General features: G+C 38.4%; 1 protein-coding gene across 2 annotated transcripts in view; it reads right to left on the bottom strand.

The window, feature by feature from the left end:
* The window catches only part of RNF128 (ring finger protein 128), a 110723-nt gene that overhangs the window by 9767 nt on the left and 78424 nt on the right, over positions 1-22532 (bottom strand). For both annotated transcript variants that reach the window (XM_004379740.1, XM_004379739.1), the window contains exon 2: positions 16116-16363. In XM_004379740.1, the coding sequence (XP_004379797.1) occupies positions 16116-16363 (248 nt within the window). The remainder of the gene's footprint in view (positions 1-16115; positions 16364-22532) is intronic.

Below are 22532 nucleotides of genomic sequence, written 5' to 3'. Positions count from 1 at the left end.
TTTCTTCCTAGTCTGTCTTAGTCTGGAAGCTTCACTGAAACCTGTCTACCATTGGTGATCCTGCTGGTATTTGAAATACTGGCAGCATAGCTTCCTACATCACAGCAACACACGAGCCACCACAGTATGACAAACTGACAGACAGGTGGTGCTATAAGATGTAGTTGTTTCGTGCTGTCCAGTAGATTCCAACTCATAGCAACCCTATATGACAGAGTAGAACTGCCTCCACAGGGTTTCCTAGGCTAAAATCTTTATGGGAGCAGATAGCCAGGTCTTTTCTCCTGCAGAGCCACTGGTGAGTTCAAACCACTGACCTTTTGGTTAGCAGCTGAGCACTTAACCACTGCACCACCAAAGCTCCTTTGTGGTATCAGATATTGTTGTTTTTAGGTGCCATCGAGTTGGTTCCAACTAATAGTGACCCTGTGTACTAATAGTGACCCTGTGTACAACAAAATGAAACACTGCTCGGTCCTGTGCCATCCTCACAATCATTGCTATCTCTGAGCCCCATTGTTGCAGTCACTGAGTCAATCCATCTCATTGAGGGTCTTCCTCTTTTTTGCTGACCCTCTACTTTACCAAGCATGATGACCAGGGACTGGTCTCTCCTGATAACGTGTCCAAAGTAGATGAGATGAAGTCTGTCATCCTCACTTCTAAGGAGCATTCTGGTTGTACTTCTTCCAAGATAGATTTGTTCATTCTGTTGGCAGTCCATGGAATATTCAATGTTCTTCACCAACACCATAATTCAAATGCATCAATTATTCTTCGGTCTTCCTTATTCATTGTTCCACTTTCACATGCATATGAGGCGATTGAAAATACCATGGCTTAAATGGTACAACCACTTTGGAAATTGATTTGGCACTTCCTTAAAAAGCTAGAAATAGATGTACCATACGATCCAGCTATCCCGCTCCTTGAAATATATCCTAGAGAAATAAAAGCTGTCACACGAACAGATATATGCACGCCCATGTTCATTGCAGCACTGTTCACAATAGCAAAAATATGGAAACAACCTAGGTGCCCATCAACGGATAAATGGATAAACAAATTATGGTATATTCACAAAATGGAATAGTACGCAACGATAAAATAACAACAATGAAGCCGTGAAACATCTTATAACATGGAGGAAGCTGGAGGGCATTATGCTGAGTGAATTTAGTCAGTCACAGAAGGACAAATATTACATAAGACCACTATTACAAGAACTCAAGAAAAGGTTTAAACACAGAAGAAAACATTCTTTGATGGTTACAAGGGTTGGGAGGGAGGGTGATGGTTATTTACTAACTAGATAGTAGATAAGAATTATGTTAGGTGAAGGGAAGGACAGCACACACTACAGGGGAAGTCAGCACAACTGGACTAAACAAAAACTAAGAAGTTTCCTGAATACAATCAAACACTTTGAGGGATAGAGTAGCAGGGGTAGGGGTCTGGGGACAATGCTTTCAGGGGACGTCTAGGTCAACTGGCATAATAAAGCTTATTAAGAAAATGTTCTGCATCCTGCATTGGTGAGTGGCGTCTGGGGTCTTAAAAGCTTGCAAGCGGCCATGTAAGATGCATCAATTGGTCCCAACCACCTGGAGTAAAGGAGAATGAAGAACATCAAAGACATAAGGAAAGTAGTAGCCCAAGAGACAGAAAGGGCCACATAAACCAGAGACTTCATCAGCCTGAGACCAGAAGAACTAGATGGTGTCCGGCTACCAACAATGACCACCCTGACAGGGAACACAACAGAGAGTCCCAGATGGAACAGGAGAAAGGTGGGGTGCAGAACTCAAATTCTAGTAGGAAGACCAGACTCAATGGTCTGACTGAGACTGGAGGAACCCCGGAAAGCATGGCACCCAGATTCTCTATCAGCCCAGAACTAAAACAATTTCCGAGGCCAACTCTTCAGACAGGGATTGGACTGGACTGTGGGACATAAAGTGATACTCGTGAGGAGTGTGCCTCTTAGCTCAAGTGGATACAAGAGACTAAACGGGCAGCTTCTGTCCGGAGGTGAGATGGGAAGGCAGAGAGGGTTAGGAGCTGGTTGAATGGACATGGGGAATCAGGGGTAGAAAGGAGGAGTGTGCTGTCACAGTATCGGGAGAGCAATTAGATTCACATAACAATGTATTTATAAGTTTTTGTATCTGAAAAAAATTTAAAAAAGAAAGTACCATGGCTTGGGTCAGGTGCACCTTAGTCCTCAAAATGAAATCTTTGCTTTTGAACACTTGAAAGAGGTCTTTTGCAGCAGATTTGCCCAATGCAATATGTTGTTTGATTTCTTAACTGCTGCTTCCATGGGCATTGATTGTGAATCCAAGTAAAATGAAATCCTTGACAACTTCAATCTTTTCTCCGTTTATCATGATGTTGCTTATTGGTCCAGTTGTGAGGATTTTTGTTTTCTTTATGTTGAGGCATAATCCATACTGAAGGCTGTAGTCTTTGATCTTCATCAGTAAATGCTTCATGTCCTCTTCACTTTCAGCAAGCAAGGTTGTGTCATCTACATATTGCAGGTTGTTAATGAGTCTTCCTCCAATCCTGATGCAGCGTTTTTCTTCATATTGTCCAGTTTCTCGAATTATTTGCTCAGCATACAGATTGAATAAGTATGGTGAAAGGGTACAACCCCGATGCACACCTTTTCTGATTTTAATCCACGAAGTATTCCCTTGTTCTGTTCAAATGACTGCCTCTAGGTCTATGTACAGGTTCCACATGGTGTAAGATAGTCATTGTTAATTTGAAGCTATTTGTGATGCTGGAGTACATCCTTCCTTCTCTTTCAGTAAAATTAATCACATACACAAATGCCTCAAGTGAATATATGTGGAAATTGAAGAAGAGGCTAGGTTTCACACCTGGGTGGAAGCTGTGTGGAATAGAGAGATGTGCAGCATGGCAAGATGATAAGCAATCTTCCTATTTTGAACTAAAATGAACTAATTTACCAGAAATTCAGCAAAAAGTAGGTGCTCAGAACCAGAGGTGATCATAAGAATGTCAATTGCTTCTTTGTGTCCCTAAATGTACCCCTCACCCCCACCAGGGAGACCCCCATCTGACATCTAGTTTGAAAATCAGTAATAATATAAAGTATCTAATGTAATGTCTGGTATATAGCAGACACTCAATATATTTACTAAATTAAAATATAAATGACCATTCATCAATAAGTATAACAGGCACTTATAACATGTCTATCCATATTGGTAGCGAAAGTATTTTGAAAGGAACAATCCATGATATAGATCGTGAGGAATCTCCTTAATGCCCAAACCTGTCTCCTATACAATTTTGTGAAAGGTATTTGGCTTACTGCCTAGGGAATTACTAGCCAAATGATTTATTTGCTATTACAGGAAGAGCAAAAACTTCTCAGCAGACCAGCAACTATAACTTAATAGAAACAGGTCTAGATCCTTAGAAGGAGAAAGGTGGTAATCGAGGCCCTTTCATTTACATTTTGGGACTTACTTGTGAGTTAAGTAACTCACAAAGGGAATCCTATGAGGGGCTTTATTCTGAGCACAAATATTTTGAACACATTGTCCCTTCTGTTTTCTTACTGGCATCATAAGTAAATAGTAGAGTGGCAGTGAAAGGAGGTACATTTGTGATCTTTAGAGCTAATGTAGCGTTCACTTAGTCCAACATCTAAATTGACAGATAAGAAAACTGGTGCCCAAAGAGGAAGAATGCCTTGCTCAAAGTCTCAGAGTTGGTTAGTGTCAGTCCCACTGAAGCCCAGTGTTAAGTGTTCCTTTCCCTTACATCAAGGTAGCGATCTGTTTTGACTATAGCTTGGAGCAGAAAGGTAGTACTACTACTTCCTTACATTTATATAGTTATTTTATAGTTTAAAAATAATTTTTTATATCTATTAACTCATTGAATCCTCACAACAACCTCTGCAGGAGGTAACATTCCCATTTTTAAGATGAGCAAGCAGAGGCTTGGAGAAGTTAAATAACTTGTCCAAAAGATGGAGCTGGTATTAGGACTATAGTTTTCATATTCCAAGAGCCCATTATAATACGCCCATCCATAATTCAGCTACCTTTTGAGGTTCTTCAAACTCCTGGATTCTATGGTCCGTCAAACTGTGGCTGATGCCAGAGTGAACAACCATACATCCACAGGGTCCTGGCCCTGGCCTAGTCTTCTAAACTTCACTACTTTCTTTTCCCATAGATCATGAGCTACTTAGACATTGAGACAAGAGAAAAATGCAAATGAGGAAAAAATAGTCAACAAGAGAAAATGGGAAAGAGAAAGTAATGTAGTTGATGGTAAGTTTTTAACAATCATTTTGCTCTTTGTCTTTAGAGCACCTTTGATTTAGGTTTAAGAAACAGGCACTATGACAGAATTGGGGAAATGTAAGAATGGGATACATTTCTAGTGTATTCACTTGACTAAGTCTATATGTATATATATGTGTATACATAAATGTATGTGTGTGTATATACATAAAACCATTGCTGTCTAGTGGATTCCAACTCATGGTAGCCCCATGTGTTACAGAGTAGAACTGTTCTATAGGTTTTTTGGGCTGTGATCTTTATGGAGCAGATCACCAGGACTTTCTTTCATGGTGCCACTGGGTGGGTTTGAACCACTGATCTTCTAGGTTAGTAGGGGAGCAGAGCGTAAACCGTTTGTACCACCCAGGGAACTTAAGTTTATATAGTCTGATTTATTTCTCATTCCAAAATATTCAATTCAACACAACATAGTGCCTGAGTCTCCAGTGCTAGTGCTTATCAATTTACTAGGAACAAATGTTAGATATATACCAAACCAAACCTGTTGCTGTCGAGTCAATTCCGACTCACAGCGATCTTATAGGGCAGAGTAGAATTGCCCCATAGGGTTTACAAGGAGTGGCTGGAGGATTCGAACTGCTGACCTTTTGATTAGCAGCCATAGCTCTTAACCACTGCGCCACCAGGGCTCTGTTAAATATATAACCTTCTTTAATTACAGTCTAGACTGTAATGCAAATTAACTTGGAAGGGGGATCAAAGGCAAGCTTTAAATATAATGTTTGGGTCTATGCCGATGAGAACAATAGAACGTACATAAATACCAGTGCTAAAAAATGGGGTAGGGAAAAGAAAACAATATCAGGCAAAATCCAAGATGCCAGAAGATCCTAAGCAAAAATTCCAAGAGATCTCTAAATTTAAGGATATCTAAAAGATTTGTAGCATAGCACAAAACAATGTTTAACAAAGCAGTTCTGTCAAAAACGTGTTTAAAAGGAAATTTGGATATTTCTCATAGCTCCCTACTGAGCCTACATAAAGAAAGAAAAAGCCATTTTCTTTAAATATGGGTGCAAGACAAGTAATTTTGGTCAAAAGAACAAACTGGTATTTTTAGAACTCGAATGAAGGTCACTGGCAAAACTGTCATTAGTTCTCAAAATATTTCATTGTCACATTGAGAGTAAGCATTCCCAAGATGCATTCCTCCCTCTGAAAACTGAAATATGAGAACAGCATTAGGACCAAGTAGCCTTAATCATTTCTGTATTTCCCATAGTGCTTAGTAGTTGCTTAATGAATACTTTCCAAATTTAGAAAATAGAAATGAACTTTCATGATGTTCTCACTCAAGTCAGTTCTCAGTCTCACTCATTAAAAAAGCCTCTACTCCACTAAATTTGGGAAAAGAAAGGTTTAGAGAACATTTGTTAGGCACCTACCATGTATCAGGTTCAACCCTAAGCTTTTAATATGTGTTTTCTCATTTAATCATTAACAACCTTGTGAAACAGGTATTTTAATATCCGAATTTTATAGATAAGAAAAGTAATGTTCAGAAGTTTGACATAAGTCCAGACAGCTGGTTAGTTGCAGAGCTGTGATTCAATTCAAGCCCAGGTTCTATCTGGCTTTAAAGCCCATGATCTCCCCACTATAGCACACTGTGTCCATTATTTGACAGCAAAAAAGCCTTTAAAAGGCTTCACATTCCTTGTAAAGAAGATAAATGAAAGGAATATGGAAAAAAAAAAACCCTCAAAGTCAGCTATTACCCAATCTAGCAATCCTTCCTAAATCGGCTATTTACTGTGATTTGGGTAATTTTTTTAAACAAGTATTTCATACCAACAGAATCTGCCCTCCTCTTCCCCAATCCTAAGAGATACCTGGTCTAAGAATATTTGGCAGTCGAGTTGAAGACTCATTCAGAGAAGTTGGTTGTTGGCCAATTTTTGAACAGAAGCTTAATAATGCTACTCTGACTAGTCAAAAACTGTGTGATCTCTCTAGTAATTGAATAATCTCTGTTACAGAGTTTTTTTCTTTTAATTCTGACTGGGAGAATGAAAAGTCAGACCAATTTTAATCCTATATTACATGTTAAATTTTAAAATTATAGTGAACTCACAGATATCCTACCTAGTTCATTTGTATATTTGTATCCAATTAGATAAAATAGTCAACATGGTTTTTGGTCCCAAAGCTTTCAGATTTGAGCTTAAGTGAAATCCACATGAATGACACTAGGCTTGTAGTCACACCTAATTACTTGATGGGTGAGGCAGCAGGGTGAGCAAAAAAAGGAGAAGAAAGGGTGGATATAAGCAAACTGGATTTTCCTACACTTAAATCACCACCTTTTTAAAATAATTTTTTCATGAAAATTTGGCTCAGAGCTTTATAAAACAGGACAATTAAAATCAAGAATTGTAATCTCTTCTAGCTCAATTGGCGTAACACAGTTTATAAAGACTATGTTCTACATTCTACCTTGGTGAGTAGCGTCTGGGGGTCTTAAAAGCCTGTGAGCAGCCATCTAAGATACTCCACTGGTCTCACCCCTTCGGGAGCAAGGGAGAATGAAGAGAACAGGATACAAGGAAAAGATTAGTCCAAAGGACTAATGGACCACAGCTACCAAGGCCTCCACCAGATTGCGTCCAGTAAAGCTAGATGGTGCCCGGCTACCACCACTGACTGCTTTGACCGGGATCACAACAGAGGGTCCTGGACAGAGCTAGAGAAGGATGTAGAACAAAATTCTAACACACAAGAAAAGACCAGATTTACTAGCCTGACAGAGACTGGAGAAACCCCAAGAGTATGGCCCCTGGACACCCTTTTAGCTCAGTGGTGAAGTCACTCCCGAGGTTCACCGTTCAGCTGGGGATTGGACAGCCTCATAAAACAAAATGGGACTAGTGAGGCACAGCAGTCCAGGGACAAGGACTAGAAGGCAGTAGGGGACAGGAAAGCTGGTGATAGGGAACCTAAGGTTGAGAAAGGACAGTGTTGACAGGCCGTGAGGTTGTTAACCATTGTCATAGGGCAATATGTGTACTAACAGTTTAATGAGAAACTATTTTGTTCTGTAAACCTTCATCTAAAGTACAAAAAAAAGAATTATCTAGGTGAGATCAAACTGACAACAGCAACTGAAAAGGTTTGATGGGAAGCCTAGGGGACAGTGAGTTGAAGACAATGGTGATGGAATAATTTGGAGAAGGATAGTGAGAATAGAAGCACAACTGGAAGAATGTAAATTGATGTCAACGAATTGTACATGTAGAAATTTTTGAAGTGGTGTATCTTTGGCTATGTATATTTTCACCAAAAAAAAAAAAAAAGTCCTCCAAGGTCGAGAAGGGAGAGTGTTGACATGCCATGGGGTTGTTAACCAATGTCATAAAACAATATGTGTACTGACTGTTTAAGGAGAAACTATTTGTTCTGTAAACGACCTGAAGTACCATAAAAAAAAAAGAATTGTAATCAGAGGGTTCTTTTCCTCAGATATATTCCTGTGAACAAAATCAATGTTTGATCCATGTGGCTATTTAGGTATATGAAAACTGAAAGAAATCTGAGAAATCTGTTTCTTTTTTTAAAATATAAACCTATGATAACATTTGGATGAAAGTATTCCTAAAGGTAAGAGGAGATGAAGGGTATAAAACAGCTTCCCAGAAGTTTATGGAACTACAGAAATGGAGAGAAATAGGCGTGCAGCCCACTCCCATGAAGGTGATCACCATGATTGTAGGAAATGCAGTGCAGGGAAGAGCAACGAGAAGGAGGGAATTTGACTCAGAAGATAGGTTATGGATCAGATTACAGCATTTTTCAAAGACAGTCAACACCTTTAGAATTAGCAACATTAGAATAAGAGTAAGTGAATATATGAAAATTCTGAGATCTATTAGAAGAGCTGCCTTTTGTTCAGTGAGAAAGTCAGAGAAAGACTGTGAAACTAGGTCCCACTTAGACAAGAATTTGTTTAATCTGTTCTTGTTTAAGAGCCAAAATTCTAATGTTTCAAAAAAGAATCTGAACAATTATTAAATTTAGGTAAGAACAGATAACATACATACACCCACCACAAATATGTATATATTGATAGTTGTACAGTATTCATACATTTGATTAATCTTTCAGTTAACTTTGTCTACTAGTAGAGAGAAACGTAATGTAACCAGAAGTATTTCAGATCTTTCTTAGTCACGCTTTAAGTTCAAGGACAAATTTTAAGACATTAATGGAAGCTAGTCCTTCCTTGTCTGAGGCCACACAGGAGTGCTTTCTCTCTGGCAGTAAACTACAAGGACATGTGTGGAATATCTCTGCCAGGGAGCCCATTTGAGTCTCAGGGTCCAAGGCTCAGATGGGGGAACTTGTCACATAAGCACATTCTGCTAGCACTCGGCCATGTTGTCTGCAACTCAGGACCATAACAATGAAACCAGGTGTACATCATCAGTTTTGATTGTTGTACAAAGCAACCATGACAAGCCAGTACAACATGGTTCATTGCTCCAGGTGTATATAACAAAATAATCAATCACTAATATAAAGAACAATGGGCAAAAGCCATTCATGGTTCCCTTGGAGACATACAAGGAGTAAGCAACTAGACATGCTGTGTTACCTCTCTCCTCACAATCCATCCCCTCACCCTTGGTCAAAGCCTTTTTACAGCAAAAGGGTCATAATTATTTGGGCAACTACAGTTAATACAAGATTTACATATAAGGCACAGTAAGACCAACAACGTAAGTTTACTTAATACTTGCAAAAGCCAATGAGAGGTGGGAATAGGTTCAACAAAACAATTCATCTAACCTACAAGACCATTATAAACAAATTTATATTGTTGAACTTTGTGATAAACTTGTGCAGAGCTACTTAATACAGTAATGAACTAAAGCTAATTATTCCTTAGGCCAATCATTCTGTATTGGTATCCCATCCTGTGGAGGCTTTATTTAGTCCCCCAATACATTTGATCATTAATGTCAGTCTTATCATATGATTTATTTATATAAGGTAGATGAATCTTATCAACAATACCAGCGTTACGTTATATCACAGTATGGTTAAGACACAGTTGGGTTTGGTTACAAGATAATTCAGAAGTATCACAAAAGTGTTTATCAGACCTTCTCAGCAGAATTGGCCTTTTCCCATATGCCAGATATTATTATGGACAGATGCTGTCAACAGTGGTAATGATTCTGTCATTTCTAGGTTCCATGGAGCACTGGTGGCGAAGTGGTTAAGAGCTCAGGTTGCTAACCAAAAGGTTGGCAGTTCGAATCCACCAGCTTCTTGGAAACCCTATGGGGCAGTTCTACTCTGTCGTATAGGGTCACTATGAGTTGGAATTGACCCGACAGCACACAACAACATGTTAGTTGAGGACAAAGCCAATCATTTGTCTCATCTCACATTACTGTACAGTTATAGATTACCATTGCATATTGTTGTGCAGCAAGGCCCATCTCCCTCTGATGGGGAGCAAACGAGTATTATTATTCCTATTCCTACTAGCTAGTCTTATTTTGGTCCATCCTTGGGTCAAGATCAGCCAGGGGTCAGCAATGTAACTTACAATTTCCCCCAGAAAATTTCTATAAATTTAGGGATCCATATGTGTTCCAGAGATGCTCTCCCTGGGCTTCCACAGCTAAAATGGAAGGCTATTACCCCATGACTACTTGGGCTTCCATTTGAAGTAAAATACTTAATAGACCCTGTTGTGCCAGAGTATAAACTCTTTCCCAGTATTGAGTCTCAGCATTCTATAGCATTATGTATTGGGTCTGAGTGAACACATTTTTTTCTTTTATTGTACTTCAGGTGAAGGCTTACAGAACAAATAGTTTATCATGAAACAGTAGTACACATATTGTTTTATGACATCGGTTAACAACCCCACAACATGTCAACCCTCTAACTTCTCAACCTTTTTTTTGTTTTTGGTGAAAATATACGTAGCCAAAGATACACCATTTCAAAAATTTCTACATGCACAGTTCAGTGACATTGACTACTCTCTTCCAATTGTGCTGTTATTCTCACTTAAGATGAAGGCTTACAGAACAAAATAGTTTCTCATTTAACAGTTACTACAAATGTTGCCCTATGACAATGGTTAACAATCTCACAACACATCAACAATATCCTTACTGAACCTTGGGTTCCCTATCACCAGCTTCCTTGTCCCCTTCTGCCTTCTGGCCCTTGTCACTGGACTACTGTACCTCGTTAGTCTCATTTGGTTTTATGGGGCTGTCCCTGAGTGAACACATTTTTAAGGCTTTATCATCTTTACAAGTGGATTCCTACTCTTTTCCCTCTTCGTGGAAGATGACTCCTTACAATCTGTCTATTTTAGCTAGTAAATCCTTTTCTTTTGAAAGTCATTCTTCATTAAAATTGAATTCAGCTTGCCCCATTATACCTAGACCAGCTCCTATTTCACCTAAAGCCTTCTTTTGTTTCATTGGCCCATGTTTCATCTACCACATGTTATTGCCATTTAGTACTAACTGCTTGAGTACAGTTAGGATACATGCACCGCACCCCAAAATTGTTGGGTTCCCCATGCTGGAGTCAAGTGTATGGTAAAAAAAACCTGTTACCGTCGAGTTGATTCCGACTCATAGTGACCCTATACGACAGAGTAGAACTGCCCCATAGGGTTTCCAAGGAGCGCCTGGTGGATTCCAACTGCCAACCCTTTGGTTAGCAGCCGTAGCACTTTACCGCTATGCCACAAGGGTTTCCAAGTGTATGGTGTCACTCTCAAATGTAGTTTAGTCTGAGTATGCCATAAGGTTTCCCATAATTTTCTTTGTCTCAGGTTAGAGTTGTTCCCAGCAGAAACACGAGTCCACCATGTAAAGCCTAATATGTTATTTTCATTCACATCCCATTAATACTTTCTATCCTGTTTAAAAGTTTTCCACCCACAAAAACAGGGATGATATATATTCTTCTATTATACTATGATATGTTGGGCATGCAGCTCCTATGTGCTGCCTATTATATCTGCTCAGACCCATCTGAGCACTTGGTCATCAAAATTTACAGCTACATATTACACAATTATCCATTTGCTTGACATTATATACTATGCATCATAATGGCTCAGAGGAAAGAAATTCCTGAATATATTTAATTTTTCTTAATATTTTAATGAAGGATAAGCTTCCATAACTCAGTTTTATCATCATTTCTACCAATAAAATGATGAAAATGCAATTAAATGTTTAGCGATGGTTATAATCATCACACACATCAAGCTCTACCTATTGAAAATAGGAAGTCAAGGAAAATGAAAATTAAATAACATGTAAATGACATTCTAGCACTCTCAAATATTTACAAGCAAAAGTGATTATCAACTGTACTTTAATTCTTTAGTCCTCAAAGAATAAACAGATATAGTCCATTTAGTAGAGAAAACAGCTTTCTCAAAAGCCTTCTCCAAAAGGTGAGAAGTGTTAATGCAATTCTCAACCATTTGTACAAAATTAAATTTTCATAAAATATAATATGTGAAAATTACTTAAATGAATGATAAGACTAGAGTTAAATGTCCAATGAAGCTTATATAACACCAGGCAAAGTTCTTTATAAACCTTATTACATGTTGATGGGGTTTAATGCCATGTTAATAGATTTTTATAGATAGTACTTACAATACAGAAACATATACCCACTACAAACATACACACACCAAACACTCTTGTCATTGTAACTATAATCTTTGAATAGTAAGTCATACTGGGCACCAATTTCTTTCCAACCTCAAGAGATAAAAACAGCACACAATATACAAATGTCAAATATTAACACAGTGTGACGATACCACATGGCACAGGAATTTTAAACATCTTATTGATCACGCGGCTAGTAACAGGCTGAACCTGCCACCGATGTGATAAGCTGCTTCTCTGAGAAGGACAGAAGTCAATTAACTTTAAACATTGAGATAGCCATTATTCATTACCATATGCTGATGTCTATTCTATATGAAGGTTTTATAATAAAATTTCAATTTCTCATATATTCCTAAATTCAATTAACTTTCTTTCTAAATAGAAATCCTTCCCATGCCTATCACCCAAAAAAATAAATTGGGTTCCTCTTTGCTGATTGGATAAAGAATGCTTGAAGTGGCCAGGATTTCACTGCATTTGGAGAGATTTCTCAATATATATAAAAATATATTCTGTTATCCCTACTAAATGACCAGCTGAAAACAGTAAATCCCTACTGGGCATTCTGGAAAAGAGGCACACCATTCTGTTGTGTTGAAAATAAATTTGCAGGTTGGGCAACTGGTGTGAAATGAGTTCCTGTATGTGGTCTTTTGCCTTGGTTTTTTAGAAACACAGCTTGAGAGATTTTCCCCCTAAACCCTGAGGAGTTACCTTTGTCCTAGTTTTCTACCCCAGAGGGTTTGTTACTTTTGTCTAGGTTGATTGACATTTTCTAGGTAAGCTGTAAACAATTTGGGTTGGATACTTTTTGCCTGGTCCTGGGCTGCAGCCTGCCCTGTGATTGGTATGCACCTTGAAGGGATTGGTCAATATACTATGTAAATGAGGTGAGTTGTAGCCTACTATACAAATGAAGTGTCTGCGGACTACCGAGAGGGGATTGGTCAGATTGTGGCCCTGGTGGGAGTGCCATGCCTTGAAATTGACAAAGTGTGAATTTAAGGAGCCAGCCCCACAGAGGTTTTAGAGACAGATAAAAGCAGGAAGAGAAGCAACAGAAAGAAGCAGAAGGAAGAAAGAAGAGGCAGAGAGAGAGGAGGCAAGGAGCCTCCTAAAAGAGCTGTAACATGGGTCAAGAGCTGTAACTCTGAAGACAGAGAGAGGCTCAGAAGGGGCCCAGTGGCAGAGCCAGCAGTGACAGACAGCCGGGCCAAAAGGAGCCTGTCCCGAGGGGGCCTAGAGGAGGCCTGCACAGCCAAGAGGAGCTGAGAGCGCTGTCCTGAACTGAAGGAGGGAGACTTTGCCTGCATGCTTCCTGATCCTGATCCTGAGTTGTAGCCTCTTGACCCTGATCCCAAGTTGTACCCTGTTCCTTAATAAACCATTGTAAGTATGTTCTGTGAGTCCTGTGTGGCCATTACAATGGATTATCAAACCCAGAAGAGAAGGAGAGAGTGCTGTGGAAAGGATGGCTGGTGTTAGACTTGGTAAAAAGGTTGGAGAGTGGAAGTGTGTCTGACCTCCACTTCATAGGGATCAGCCTTGGGTTGATCTTGATTCACTTATCCCCCCTGAAGTTAGACAGGTTCTGATGCAACTATTACTAGTTGTCCAATTTCACAGCAAGTAAGAGATGTTGGTGGCTTGGACCAGGGTGGAAGCAATGGAAGTGGTGAGAAATAGATTCTGAATGTATCATGAAGGTAGAACCATCAGGATTTGCTGATGGAGGTTATATGGGATGTGAGAAAAAAAGAAGAATCAAAGTAACTCCAAGATCTTGGCTTGAGGAACTGGTAGAATGAAGTTGACATTTTCTGAGATGAGGAAGACTAGGGGAGGTACAGGTTTGGAGGAGAAGACGAGGAGCTCAGTTTGGGCATGTTAAGTTTGAGACACCTGTTAGATATTCAAGTGGAGATGCCAAATAAGCAATTGGATATTCAAGGTCAGAGGAGAGGTCTACGATAGAGATACAACTTGAGAGTTATAAATGTATAGATGAAAATGGCTGAGCTCACCAAAGGAATTTAGATAGAAAAGAGGAGTCAAAAGACTGAGTTACAGGGCACTCCAATGTTAAGAGGCCATGGAGATGAGGAGAAACTAGCAAAGGAGGCTGAGAAGGAGTGGCTGGAGAGACAGAAGGAAAACCAAGCGAGTGTGGTATCTTGAAAGTCAAGTGAAGAAAGTGTTTCATGAAGGAGCACAGGATCAACCGTATCAAATGCTAAGTCAAAAAAGATGAGAACTGAGAAAAGATAATTGGCTTAACAGTATGTAGGTCCCCAGTGACCTTAACAAGAGCAGTTTTCTGTGGAATGATGAGGGGTTCAGAGTCTGATTGGAATGAGTTCAAAAGAGAATGGAAGGAGAGAAACTGGATACTGAATGTACACAATTCTTTTGAGAAGTTTTTCTGTAAACGAAAGTGGAGAAATGGGGCAAGTAGCTGGAGGGAGTGGTGTGGTCAAGAGAAGTTCTTCTAAACATGGGAGCAATAATAGCATGTTTGAGTGTTGATGGGAAATATTCAGAGAAGGGGGAGAAATTGTTAAAGTAGGACAGTGAGAGGGGAGAATTTCTGGAGTGATGTCTTTGAGAAGACAAAGAGGATAAGGGTCCTACATATAAGAGAAGGGGTGGGCCTTTGCAAGGGGACAGTTCATCCATAATAACACAAGACAAGGCAGAAGATATAGACACAGACACAGATAGATAGTAGATGTGGTAGGAGCTTGTGGAAGTACTCTTTTTTGATTGCTTCAATTTTCTCAGTGGAGTAGGGTACAAGATACAAGCTGAGAGTAAAGCTGGAGGAGGTGTTAAAAGTTTAAAGAGAAAGGAACATGTATGATTAGTCACCTAAGAAAGTAGGACAGTAAATGGCTGAGAAAGCATAGTATGATTGCATTAAGGACCTACTCTGAGTTTGTGGTCATGAATTTAAAGTGAGATTAGTCAGTATAGATGTAAATGTTTCTCTGCTACTTCAAACGTCCAAGATGTAGGCACAGAGTAGGTGGAAAGTAAGATTAACCAAGGTTGTATTTTGCCATCAAGAGGCAAGAGAACTGAAGATGTATGCAAAGACCATGGAATTTCACCTGGGTAAGGAGAGAGAAGGGGCTCTATGGCTGGCACAAATGGTTAAGCACCCAACTCCTAATAAAAAAATTGGCAATTTGAACTCACCCAGAGGCACCTTGGAAGAAAGGCCTGACAATATACTTCCCAAAAGTAATAGCCTTGGAAAACCTAGGGAGCACAGTTCTACTCCACAACACATGGGGTCACCATGGGTTAGAATCAACTCAATAGCAACTTCTTTTTTTCTTTTTTTTAAGGAGTGAGAATATCAGGGGGATAAGGGACAGTTTGAAGGTGGTAGGGTCAATGCCACACAACAATGGGGTACTTTCCTGTTCAGTAATGCTTTGGTAATTTTGCTCTAATTCTTTCTATACTTTGTACCTGTTTATACATTAGTGTTGTACTAGGGTTGGAATTATGAATATGTGACCCTGTTTGGAGTCTAGCACTATATCATAGACAAATTTAGACTAGTCTCTCTCCCATCCCCCTCCGCCACATGCAAATATACAGATGCACAAGCACACACATAGATGCAGAAGGAAAACTGAAAAGACACACACCAAAATAACAGTGGTTACCTTTTGGTGGTGACTACAGTTATTTTATGTGGGGTTTTGGGTGAAGGTTTTTTTTCCTTGTATTTTCTAATTTCTAAATTTTCTATATTGAGTATGTGTTGTTTTTATAATTAACAAAAAAATGTTTATTTAAAAGAACATATGTATCTACACCCGTATATAATTAAATGCTGGCTGTGCTTCTTAATGAGGTGTTAGAACTTGATTAAGCAGGATTAAGTTCCTTGACAAGTTATAGAAAATGAAGATTTGAGAAGATGGAAGCTGGTATATTTTTAAAAACTACCAGTGTTCATAAAACACGTGCACGGATCATTATGTAGCAAATGAAATACACTAAAATGCATGACACTGAGACTACCATTAAAACAGTCAGAAATATCTTAAAATTGGAAGAAAGGACCATTACAGACCTGCTTCCTGCTTTGAGCTCTGGCATTCCGTAATCTTCGAGCAGAATAAAAGATAAAGTAGCCCACAGTTGCTGCCGTAATTATAAAAAAAGACACAGAAACGAAGAAAATTGAATAGTGATTCACCCAAGGGCCATGCTTTTTCCCTACTTCGATGACCATTGTGACTTGTATGCCATTTTGAATAGACTGTAGAATTTTTGTGCCTTTCAGATTGCCAATCATGATTGCAACAATGTCTCCTGCACCTGTAAAAGAAGAGGAATTCAATTTTAGTTTGGGAAAGCCTCCTTAGTATAAAAATCCAATTGCTAAGGTGATTTTAAATGAATCCCAATGAGACAAAGGAAGAATACTTATTCATTCAATTAACATTTATTTATTGAGCACCTACTATATATATCACAGTTGTAGGGGATATAAGCATACATGAGACTTGGTTCCTGACCTTAAGGAACTCAGAGTCTAATACGGAAACTATGACATATAACAAATAAATATTTCCTTCCCTGCTCAGGTTAACAGTATTGAGTTTGGGGCCCCATTTGCATCTTATATGAAGGCTTGCTTAAAGACAATTAAATAGTCTTCTGAGGCTTATATCCTGAAGAATCTGAGATTTGGTAAATATAGAAATATTTAACTTTATCTTTCCTAATTTATAAGGTGATAGACTATATCGTGAGCTCACTACTAAAATGTATAAGGATTTACATATCAAGTTTAGTAATTTGAGCCAAATAATGTCGACAAGCCCAAATGTAAAACTGATACATGTGTCCACAAACTGCCATTTTTCTGTACCCTCAAAAGCAATATAAAATTTGTCCAAGGAGCTCTAAAGTTCACATGGACCTGATTAGGTTAGCAATGAGGATAATAAGTAGAACTGATAGAAATTTATGTTTCTATTTGACGTCCATCAAAAACAAGCCCGAAATTAGACAAAACTTATTACTGAAAGTTCAATATCTATAATACCTTCCTCCCTACCCTCAACAATATAAGTCTTGCGAAAAGAATAAAGAACAAACATCTTTCCCAGTGCTGTGAGAACGTCAGAGTACTTATCAAGGTTATCAAGGTTTATGTCCCTTCTGGTTTATATGACCTAAAACCAATAATCTTAAGCAAAAGAATAGAGTTCTTTGAATGTTAAGAGATTGCCACCCAGAGAAACCTCCCACTGGTATTAGGTTAAGGTACTAATCTAGGTTAATGATCAAACGCTAATCTGGAATAAACAGAAACACATGTACACTCACAGGACTCTAAAAAGGACCTTTAGACTAGAATTTAAATAGAAAGGTACAATACTAAAATAGTGTTCATACTTTCAATGAGCAAATTAAGAGTAAAACTCTTAAACAGCTATGTAAATAGCAGAATCACTACCCAAGTAATCCTTTAAATTTGAGGTCCCTGGTGGCCAGAGTCTTCAAAAGATTGGGCCAAACAGAAATACCTCACAATACATTAGCTGGGATCCTCTCCTTACTTAAAAGTTATTAACTCAAAAAAATGTTCATAGGGTATTATCACAGATTCTTAAAGTTCCAAAAGACTATTTGTTACATACGATAGCCACTTAAACTCTTTTATAAATTTATTGACTCATGTAAGATCACTCAGTTCTGTTAGAAGTTAATGACTCACTCTGTTCTAGTTTATATGGGGAAATTTTCAAAAGAAATGGGGAGTGGAGAAATCTGAAATACAGATACCTTCTGTAGTATCTTTTCCTTTATCAGTATAACATGACTGAAATATTCCTTATGGGTATGGAGCTTTGGCTATTTTGCAAGAGAGGAGCTGTTTCTTCAAATTATTTGGGGGACTTTAAATGTCTACCTATGGCACTAAAAGAACAGACATTATTTCAATTCCATTTTGTCATTATTTGCCTTTTTCTATAAGCCATCTATCAGAAAAATTTCTGGTTATACAATTTTGACTAACTACATAACCTAGCATTCATTTCTGATATTATAATCTCTGAAAGCATAGATAATTTGAAAATCAGGTTTTGGAATATATTATAATTTTAAAGATCTCTTTTTAAATCACAGATATGTCTTTCTATTAAGTTTTTTGATTAATAAAAGTAAGTTTTTATTCTTTAGAAGATATGAGGTAGGTGGCAGGGGTGGGTGCTCAGGAACATACTGGCCATTGTGGTCAGATGGAAATTAAAAAACAAGGGTAGTCAAGATATGTACATTTTTACACATTAGGAACAATACTGTGTTTCAATCCCTCCAATCCATATTCATACACTATATATAGCCCAACTCTATAAAACATCTATTGAATTTGCCCTGTTTCTAAGCATTATGATATATCTCTTCTTCCCACACCCTTGCAACCATCTAAAAATTGCTCCCCCTCCACTGTGCCTAATCACAGTTAATGGCATGACAACCCTTCTGGTTACCTGGGTTAATAACCTCAGAACCATGTTTGAATCCTCACCGCTGATCTAGTCAAGTCACGTAGATGTTACTTTCTTGGTGTCTCCCATCATCAGCTCCTTCTTTCCCCTGCTTCCTTAGTATACCCATTTCTGTCAAGTCGATGCCAACTCATAGTGACCCTATAGGACAGAGTAGAACTGCTCCGTACAGTTTCCAAGGCTGTGATCTTTCCGGAAGCAGATTGCCACAGCTTTCTCCTGCGGAGTGGCTGGTGGGTTCAAACTGCCAACCATTTGGTTAGCAGCCCAGCACTTAACCACTGCACCACCAGGGCTCCTTGCTCCCTTAGTATAAAAACCCAAAACCCCTTGCCATCGAATCGATTCTGACTCATAGTGACCCTATAGGACAGAGTAGAACTGCCCCATAAGTTTCCAAGGCGTGCCTGGTGGATTCGAACTGCCGACCTTTTGGTTAGCAGCCGTTGCTCTTTATCACTATGCCACCAAGGTTTCTTCCCTTAGTATAGGCCCTCATAATTTCCTTCCTAAATTATTTCAGTAGCCTCCTAACTGGTCTCCCTATATCCAATTTTCTCCCTCCCCTTAAAGTTTCATTAGAGTTTCCTGGTTGACTTTGTCATCACTTGTTTGAATCATGCCTCTTCCTTGCTCAAAAGTCTTCAGTGATTACTTATTACGCATTAAAGTCTGACTCCTTGGCCTAGCATTTAAAGTATTATATGATCTGGCCCAAACTGATCTTTCCAGTTTGATGTATCTCCACTACTTCCCACCTTGTTAACACTAAGATCCAGCCACATGAGACTGTCTATTACTCACTTCTCATACCTCTCCTCTTGTTTATTGTTTCCTCAGGCTAAAATTGCCCTACATCTGCTCTGACACACCCTGCTCCTTCTCTTCCTATTTATTACTCAAGTCCTACTCAAATGTTGCCTCCTATATAAACAAAACCAAACCAAACCAAACCAAACCAAACCAAACCTACTGCCGTCCAGTCAATTCCGACTCATAGCGACCCTATAGGGCAGAGTAGAACTGCCCCATAGGATTTCCAAGACTGTAAATCTTTATGGAAGCAGACTGCCATATCTTTCTCCTGCAGAGAGGCTGGTGGGTTCCAACTGCCGATCTTTTGGTTAGCAGCCAAGCACTTTACCCACTGCACCACCAGGCCTCCTATATAGTTTCCCTAAATTCCAGGTGTGAATGTAAATGTTCCTTCTTTGTTCCTATAACCCTTGGCTTTTAACCTCTATCTAGTACCTCATATTTTGCTTTACATTTCAACTGCCATGACTTATTCCTTTTCTAGATTAAGAACATTTTACAAACAGAGATTGTTTCTTAATTAACTACAGTAATGCCTTCTTTTGTCTGGTATTGTCAGGGAATTAGGTGTTCCATATAAGCAAATTTTTCAGGTAACAATAGCTTGCCACTTTACACAAATATTTAATTTTAACATTTTTGAATGGACATTTAAAAAAGTAACCTCTACTGCCCCATTTTCTTAACTAGTGTATACGGATTGTAATTTATTACTGACACCGAATCATCTTTATAAGCCATTATTTAATATAGTAAATAAGGTTAAGAGCTATGGCTGCCAACCAATGGGTCAGCAGTTCGAATCCACCAGGCGCTCCTTGGAAACCCTATGGGGCAGTTCTACTCTGTCCTATAGGGTTGCTATGAGTTGGAATCAACTCGACGACAATGGGTAAGTAAGGTTATTTGTCCCTAATCTGTTATGATTTTGGAGGCTTAAGAATCATACAGTCAGACTCATTTATGAATTCTCACTTAACTTGTTTCAAGAAGCATCTCTCCCCTTTCCAATTTGATACTTTTAATCTATGGTTGTCTCTGAAAAGATGATCAAACTTGGGTATAAAGAATAAAACAGACTTCCAGAGAGACTTTGAGGGCTTCAGTGCAAGCACTCTCTGACATTTATATTGGTTGCTCACTGACATTTTTGTTTACTTTCTGAATCCTGGCTATGCTCTGGATAATTGAGGTTGCCAGATAAGTGATTGAGTTCATCTATAAACTAGGCCCTATTCTAAGTGCTTTACATGCATTAACCTACTTAATCCTCACACCAACCCTATAAACTAGGTGTTGCTATTATCCCCATTAAAAAATGAGATTGACTAACTTGCTTAGGACAACACAGACTAATAAGGTGCAGAACTGATCACTGAACCCAGACAGTTTGGCTTTAGTGTCTCTGCTCTCCACCACCGTTGTACATTAGCTCTCCATCTTCAATGAAACCTAACGCTATTATTTCACTATAAAAATGAAAATTAAATAGGTACATTCATGGGTGTAGTGGTGAATGTTTAACAACTGGCTCTTGGGGGTGGGGGAAGGAAGTCCTAATTTGTACTGTGCGCCAAGTTCCATGGTGTAAAATACTCCTACCATGACCACATTAATGCAGAGTAGGGAAGACATGGGTAAAATTGGCTGAATAAGCCAACTCTAACACATCATTATTCTGAATTGTCAAAACTGAAGTACAAATAGTATACAATTCAAAATTTAACTTGTAACAAATGTACTTTGCTTACCCTTTTGACTTATTCATATCTACTTTGAAAAACCAAAGTCCACCTACAATCCCAGGTTATGTTTGTTTTTCTACTTCTACTCTGTTGAAAACCACAACATAAGCAATGTACTCTGATACCCCAAAGAAGAACAGACTTCTTTTTGTGGAAAAGAAAAAAAAACCCTTTCCTGAGCGGTGTGTATGTGGGGGTAGGGGAGTGGAGGTGTTGCTAAAGCAGGCCTTGTTGAGCCTTTTTATCCCTTAAGCTTTTCTCTGTTCTTAAAATATTAACAGACCCAAAGAGCTGCTATTATGCTTCAGCTGATTCCAAACTGCTGAAACTGAAATTAGTGTCTTTGTAAGTGATCTTTATAAAGTATCACAGAACATATTATGTGTGTAAAGTTAAGCATTTATTATAAACAATATAGTCATGGTCATATTCGAAACTTATTCTGAACATTTTACCCCCCTGATTTCTGCTGTGTTAGAGAATAGGAAATTAAGGAAACATTTAAAATATACGCACAAAGGTTAGAAGCTTTTCTCATCTTAAACAAGATTTGGAAAATGTGAAGAACAATATTTTTTTTCAAAGGGATGATTAAAATATAATCTTTTGCCTATCTGAAAGGGTGAGGTACTGCTATTACCTTCCTAGAGAAACTCAAACCATCTTCGGGCTTATGAGAATTGATCTTCCTTGAAGACAGGAGATCAGACCCTCAAGAAAACAAGTTCAATTAACAGATAACAAACCTATATCATTTATGTTACAGAATTTTGCTTATCGGTTGATTCTCTTACAGTAGAACATATTAAATAGAAACAGTTTTACCAGTCTGTAAAATCATTGCTATATCCTCAAAATATTCTTACAGTTGCTCTTTAAGAACAATGGCAATGTACTAATACATAGACTCTTGTGCAGGTTCTAGAACTGCCTATTTTTCTATCAAAAATTTTCACTGTAACAATTATCTCCTTTGAAGAGTGCCAGGCTTAAGAAGCCAAAATGGCTTGCACAGCTCAGCTGATTAAAACATAGTTCTAATGAGATCAAGGATATGGTTAATTAACCTTCTTGTGGACCAGTTATACAGAAGACAGTACCCCTAACCTCATTCATTAAGTAATTTTTGAGTATCTACTCACATGCCAGGCACTGTGCTAGGCCTTGAGGCTAGAGAAAGAAATAAAATGTAGTCCCTGCCCTCTAAGCATTTGCAAATGTCTCTTATACATTAGCCATTCACCACTAGGAAGAATGTGATCTAAATCAGTGAACTGAATTGTGAATATCCATTATCATGATCAGGAGTAGAAAAAATCATTTCCAAATTAAATTCAAAACTAATACTGGGTTAGTAGAATATAGTCATGTATAAAAAAGAAAACTTATTTTTTTCAATGTCCA

Source organism: Trichechus manatus, unplaced genomic scaffold (assembly GCF_000243295.1).
Source record: "Trichechus manatus latirostris isolate Lorelei unplaced genomic scaffold, TriManLat1.0 scaffold00068, whole genome shotgun sequence".
Classification (NCBI taxonomy): domain Eukaryota; kingdom Metazoa; phylum Chordata; class Mammalia; order Sirenia; family Trichechidae; genus Trichechus; species Trichechus manatus.
This window is presented reverse-complemented; position numbering and strand designations above follow the sequence as displayed.